This window comes from Xiphias gladius, chromosome 6, assembly GCF_016859285.1.
Source record: "Xiphias gladius isolate SHS-SW01 ecotype Sanya breed wild chromosome 6, ASM1685928v1, whole genome shotgun sequence".
In the NCBI taxonomy this organism is placed as follows: Eukaryota; Metazoa; Chordata; class Actinopteri; order Istiophoriformes; family Xiphiidae; genus Xiphias; species Xiphias gladius.
The window spans coordinates 29,807,760-29,814,744 of NC_053405.1; the positions used below are offsets into that span (position 1 = coordinate 29,807,760).

Here is a 6,985-nt window from a genome sequence, read left to right on the forward strand (position 1 = left end):
ACCGAGGATCCCAGCATTAACAAAGTGGACCAGGCTGAAGTACTCCAACAGGTCATTCTGGATCGGAGTGCCTGATATCAGCACTCTCCTGTGGGCACTCATGGCATTTAGGGCCTGGTACGTCTGGTTGTCAGAGTTCTTCAGCCGATGGCCCTACACACCCACAACTATTAATGTTACACCACTGAAAAACAGTCTGTGACAGTTCTAAAGTGTAATGGATTAGATGAAATACCTCATCACAGATGACAAGTCCAACTTTGCCCTTGTGCAGAACCTCAGCATGCAATCGAAATGTCTCATATGAAATGATAAGGATTGGGGTGGGTACTCTCAAACCATGCTGAGAGATGAAGTTCACTAGAAATCACAAAAAACAAACCAATTAATACACAGGCAGTTTCTCATTATTTCATAAAATGAACATATCTCATTAAAACTAACCCTTCTTGTCATAACATAAGTTGGTATATTTTAGACGAAACATCATTTGGTGTTAAAACAAGAAAAAGGTCCATTGTTGCCTGGAGAAACATTGTAGCCTTGAGCAAATCACATAACATAGTTGATTAACATATAACATGATGATCTAGACATATGACATGTTTTCATGTATTATGGCTATGGGTTGCTTTCATTTGTATGTAATCATTGTGTGTGTATTTGGTATCAGCGATTGTGAGTACTGGTCAGTGCTCTGTTGGCATACTGGAATGCATCTGACAAAGAATGGATTTTCACCCTCCCACCACCACCTCCCGGCAGCACAAGCAATACATAGCAGGCCTCATACAGGGATGATGTTGCACTTAAATGTGCTGCGCCTCTCTCATCATCACCAATGCAGTGCACCAGCCTCTGTCCTGCCTTTCCCTCCTGACCACATACTGCACCTCATGAGGCTGTGTGTCTATGTTTCAATATATTGTGCAAACTAAATAACCTAAAATATTCATGGTCGGCGCCTTAACCCAAAGGCCACCAGGGTGCCCCCTGTTGGTTAAATGTTAGATGTGGAAGAATAGGCTAGATTTTAGGCTCAGGTTTTGCAGCCTTACAAAAAAACAAAAACAAAAAAAACCAAAAAAAAAACCCTTATGCTTAAATAAAAGACTGGGCGAAAATCTAAATGGAAACAATAAAAAATATATCTGCAGGCAGGATGTAATCGTAAATACTAAACATGTGGGGGGCCTTATGAAATTATCCTGTGGGCCAGATTCACCTTTATCAGGCAAAATTAAATCCACAGTTATAAAACCTTGGAATATGAGTTCTGAGAGAGAGAGAGGCAAAAAAAGATCTTTAACATAAAGGGATGTATTACTTGTCCCACCAGTTGAATTCTTTACATGTTAAAATTCCCATGTGGCTATATATATTTGGGGAGGAAAAAGCAACAACCGAAAAATTCTGATTTCAGATCACAATATTGCTATTAGCAGACAGGGTCTAACATCCCCTGTAGCAAAACATTTTGTAAAACACAGCCGCACAACCTATAGTTTACGCTTTCAAGGCACTGAGTAATTCAGTTGCAATAATTGCTTTTGAAACAGGAAGTACTCTGGATATATAAATTAAACACACTATCACCACATAGACTGAATGAAGAGGTATTTTCTTATAAGCAAAGTTTAACTGTGATCATTTTCATCAGATACAATATGAAGAAAACTGCATTGGAATTTGTTTTACTGTTTGTTCTTTTGGTTGATTTGTTTTCATTTAGATAGTGATACAAGATGGTGCTACAATGTGTAAAGCAAAGACAGGTGACAATACAGTTCACACAGATAATGGCTGGATTACTGAAAGATGCAATTATGCTATAGGATGCCTTGTATGATGTTACAATATGTGAATAAAGTCGTTTTCAACCCATTATTCCTGTTTGGGCCCCGATGGAGGTGTAAACTGAAATGTTGGGCCTTGAATCATCAAGATGTTGTCTGAGTAAAGCAGAAGTCTACGTTAAGAGCAAGTCTGTGAGCAGTCCTCCTCCCGCAAGCTAACTCATTGAGATTTACTGTAGTGCAACAATGAGATCAAAGGTTCCTCTTGACCAACACTTTAGTCCATTACAAAGTATCAAATGACCAGATTTCACTTAATTGTGCTGTGGATATTCATAATAAGACAGAAGTAAGAGGTAAACTACCTAGCCGTCTATCGATCTCATCCTTCGAACCTCCGTCGATGGCCACTGGCGTGACGCGTCCTCCCAGCCACTTTCCCACTTCATTGTACCAGTTGCGAACTAGACTAGAAGGTGAAACCACAATGGCCTTGTCTATTTCTGGCTTGGTGTCAGGGCTTTGGCGTAGTAGGGTCCACATGAGGGCGATACACTGCAAAGTCTTCCCCAGGCCCATCTCATCAGCCATGATGCAGCCGTATGATCCTGAGATGCGTCTGCCCGTCACACACTCCCACAGGAACTTCACCCCCTCAAGAAAAATTAAAGACATCCATTTTTAATTTCAAAGAAAAAATATTATTGTAAACTAATTCGCTTTTCCTGGAACTTTGCATCGCAATAGCATCTAATGGTCCTCCTAAGATCTCACGGATGATGATTGTTAGAAGTGATTAAGAGCTACAGAAAAAGTTTGTAAGCGGACCTTTACTTAACTTTGTTTTTTCAGTCTACTGTTTCTAAGGTCGAGAGTGAACTGACTTCTCAATCCATTTTTATGTTTCTGATGAGAAACAATGCAAAGCTGGTTAATTAATGAAAGATTCTACATCTCTATAACTGAGATGTAGCATAACATCATTGTTATGATAAATACAATATGTAAAATTTTATGTAACTCATTATCATTTTATTTTCATTTCGATCCATAAAGTAAAGGAAAAACAATCTTACCTCTCTCTGGTGAGGTCTGAGCACCTTTCCTAAAACTGGATCCACAACAACATGGACTGGTAGTTTTTCTCTGGACAGGAAAAAGAAAGGTCTTGTCAAACATTTCTTTTTATCACAATAACTCCCAGCACTGATATAGCAATGCCAGTAGAGGCTACATTTGGGCACTCCTGGGCAAATGACATATTTTTTTCAATTTTGAATGAAAATGAAGTAAATACAACCCCTGCAGCAAACAGACATTAATGTTAATGCACTTTTTATTTAGTTGACTTAAAAATAGAAAAAGGAATATATAGCAGCAAGCAGCAATTTGCAGGTTGTAACCCTAAAGTCACTTTAGCAAGTTTAATTCTGTTTAAAGAAGCAGTGGGAGCAATCACACACTAGTTTCATCATTATAGTGTGTGCAGCATTTCAATAACTGCACACTCAAAAACCATTAGTCCCCCCTTCATAGGATGTGAAGAAAACTCAGTGTGCATGTTCAGGAGATAGCGCAGGTTGTCTCCAGTAAGCTTAATCGGGATTGCTCAAAGGCATCTTGAGTTATATGATAGGCCATGCCCTCTTGCACCAATCAATATGTCACTTCAGATTCTGGTTTATATTTGCCCCCAGAGCGTGCACACCAATTTTGGTGAAATTCTCTCCTCAGGGGTTTCAGATGCATGTTTGTGAGATGATTTAATGGAAGGAGGAACCCATGTGTTTTGAACCTACTTGTCGGCTTTAATCAGGTCATGAGCGCTCAGAGTCGGGGGCTCATAAAGAACCAAAGCATCTTCTGCAAAGGGATCATGAAGTGCTTTCCTTATTCCTGCACGCTTTAGACCAAGTGCCCTGATTCCCAGCAAGCCTGTGGGGAATCAGCAAGAGAACAGTTGAAGTAATCCTTTGTAATGTGATGTACTAGACATGAAAGAAAAGCCTAAGTGATGAGAAAATTGATACCTGTGTAATTTGGAATAGGAATTTTAAATGGCTTGGAGAGGATGCTTCGAATAAATGCCTCCTGTAGAAAAGAAGCGAGCCCAGTCATGGCATCTAATTGCAACCACTGTTGTATTCACATATATAGTTAGGTCCATAAGTATTTGGACAGTGTAATTTTGCCTCTGTACACCACCATAATGGATTTGAAATGAAGCCATCAAGATGTGATTGAAGTGTAGACTTTTAGCTTTAATTCAAAGGGTTTAACAAAAATATTGCATTAACTGTTTAGGAATTACAGCCATTTTAATACATAGCCCCTCATTTTCAGAATCTCAAAAGTAATTGGACGCTTAACTGACAGTCAGTTCCATGGCCAGGTGTGGCCTGTTCCCTTGTTTTTCCATGCCAAATTAAGCAGATAAATGAAGGGGGCCATTATAGGCTGAAAAAACAAAACTAACCTATCAGATAGATGGCAGAAACTTTAGGAGTGGCCACATCAACAATTGGGTACATTCTTAAAAAGAAGGAATGTACTGGTGAGCTCAGCGACACCAAAAGGCCTGGAAAACCACGGAAGACAACTAAAGTGGATGATTGCAGAATTCTTTCCTTGGTGAAGAAAAACCCCTACACAACATCTATCCAGGAGCTTAGGAACACTCTCTAGGAGGTAGGCATATCACTGTCAAAGTCTACAATCAAGAGAGGCCTTCATGCATGTAACCTCTGGAACAAGATTCTTTGGACAGATGAAACCAAGGTTAACTTGTACCAGAATGATGGGAAGAAAAGAGTATGGAGAAGGAAAGGAACGGCTCATGATCCAAAGCATACCACATCTGTCAAACATGGTGAAGGCAGTGTTATGGCACGGACATGTATGTCTCTCAAAGGAACTGGGTCACTGTTGTTTATTGATGATGTGCCTGCTGATAGAAGTAGCAGGATGAATTCCAAAGTGTATAGTTCTCTACTATCTGCTCAGATTCAGCTAAATGCTGCAACACGGATAGGATGGTGCTTCACAGTACAGATGGATAATGACCCAAATGACCGATATTCTTCAATGGCCAAGTCAGTCACCTGATGTCAACCAAACTGAGCCTGCTTTTCACTTGCTGAAGACAAAACTGAGGGAAGAAAGGCCCACAAACAAGCAGCAACTGAAGGCGGCTGCAGTAAAGGCTTGGCAAAGCATCTCAAGGGAGGAAACTCAGCATTTGGTGATGTCCATGGCTTCCAGACTTCTGGTAGTCATCGACTTCAAAGGATTTTAATCCAAGTATCAAAAATAATCGTTATATTTATAATTATTTTGGTTTGTCCAATTACTTTTGAGCCTCTGAAAATGAGGGACTATGTAAAAATGTCTGTAATTCTTAAACAGTTAATATGATATTTTTGTTAAACCCCTTGAATTAAAGCTGAAAGTCTACACTTCAATCACATCTTGATGGCTTCATTTCAAATCCACTGTGGTGGTGGACAGAGGACAAAATTACAAAAACTGTGTCACTGTCAATATACTTATGGATCTAATTGTAAAAAAGTATGCAAAGATTAAAGTTGATAGTACTCAACAATGCTTACATGTTTGTCACCATCCATACATGCAGGCCTGTTGTTGAACTGTGTCAGAGGCTTTCTGAAGGGAGAAATATGGTTCTCTCTTATCTCATTATCACTTTTTCTTCTTTTCTCCTGTGAAAAGGCATTACACACTTTTCAATTCTGACCACATCCATGCTCACAAACACTGATTCTCATTCATCATCGTTTTGTACTCACTAAATTGGACCATTTTCCTTATTTTCCAAAAAAGACACATGCTATACATGGTAGACCATTATGTAAGCTCTTTTACCTAATTGTATAAACTAATGGCATATATGTTTAGAATGATTCCACAATAATGTCCTTAAAATCTTCACTTTTATAAGAGGCTGTGGGGATTATAAATGCACCAGTTGTAAAAGGAACTCTATGCTAAAAAATAAACATTGCTTAGTGACTCAGATGATGCTGAATCGAAGAGTGGTTGTTGTAGACAGAGACTGTTTACAGACATGTTATACAAGGTCTGTGCATATGCCAACCGACAAGAAAATTTCTAACTGCAGTTATTATTATTATTATTAACAGAGTTTGACCTTCCGGTCTTTACCATCTCCACACAGCAGCGAAAACAATGAGGTCGTTTTGCAGTCAACTCTGACTGCGACAGCTTTGAATGTGTATCAGTCATGCTAACTGACTTACAGTTCTACGTGTCCAGTCTTCATCCTCGCAGGAGTTACCTGCTTGCTTCCGTTTAGCGACCTGACTGGGGGCAAGACTCCTTCTCTGGAATTATGATTTTACACGAAGAGCATTTAGCACTAGTTACTAGCTGCCACGCCAGTCTGTGGCATCATTGAAACAAATAAAAAGGATTTAGCTTGTTCACCATTTTCCTTGATTCCTCGAGGTGGCTGTTGAGACTGGTCACCTCCCAGTGTTGCTAGCTAGCGCTTACCCCTGGCTACCCAGAAACAGCCAGAGGCTCCGTGTGCTTCAGGTCTACAGCATAGGCGCTCATGTCTATGCTGCTGTGTAGCTGTGGCTTGATTAAAACACGAACTGTAGGCCACTGTCTTAGCAGCTAGGTGTTTCCAGCAAGAGTTACTAAAACCGACTAAGCTGATGCCAGTCCCTTGGAAGAGTTATTATGGCATTTATTTGTCACGCAACTGCGGTCTCCCCTCGGTTCATATTTATTCCGGTTGGTATAAAATTCGCGCTAAATGTTGCACAACACTACGGCAAGCCCGAAAAGTCAAACAGACTGCTGTGTGACTGCTGTGTGACTGCTGTAGGGTGCCGCCCTCTGGGATAGATGAGACATATCAAAGTGTGTCCATCGTATCCATTACTAGTATCGAGGTACAGTTTTTCATTTGTCCAGGTCAGGAGATTCACACTGGACGCGCAGAAAAATGATTTAAATGTATGTTATTCTGTGGCTTTGATATATGCTGTAGCTGTGCTGTGGAGTATTTCCATTTCATGTTCCTTCATACCTCTACTCCACCACATTTCAGATGGAATATTTACTTCACCACATAATCTGAGAGCTACTTTGAAGATGAACATTTACGTATGCCACAGTACATCATCTGTAAGATTACCCGA

The 6,985-nt window shown here is 40.0% G+C and overlaps 1 protein-coding gene across 1 annotated transcript in view; it reads right to left on the minus strand.

The window, feature by feature from the left end:
- The window catches only part of rad54l (RAD54 like), a 15,119-nt gene extending 8,450 nt beyond the window's left edge, over positions 1 to 6,669 (minus strand). Inside the window, exons 1-9 of the mRNA XM_040129754.1 lie at positions 6,261 to 6,669; positions 6,074 to 6,157; positions 5,405 to 5,515; positions 3,827 to 3,887; positions 3,596 to 3,731; positions 2,873 to 2,942; positions 2,162 to 2,450; positions 236 to 360; positions 3 to 153 (exon numbers count right to left, since the gene is read on the minus strand). Coding sequence (XP_039985688.1) covers positions 3 to 153; positions 236 to 360; positions 2,162 to 2,450; positions 2,873 to 2,942; positions 3,596 to 3,731; positions 3,827 to 3,887; positions 5,405 to 5,515; positions 6,074 to 6,157; positions 6,261 to 6,263 — 1,030 coding nt within the window. The 5' untranslated portion in view covers positions 6,264 to 6,669. The remainder of the gene's footprint in view (positions 1 to 2; positions 154 to 235; positions 361 to 2,161; positions 2,451 to 2,872; positions 2,943 to 3,595; positions 3,732 to 3,826; positions 3,888 to 5,404; positions 5,516 to 6,073; positions 6,158 to 6,260) is intronic.
- Between the last annotated feature and the right edge of the window lie 316 nt (positions 6,670 to 6,985).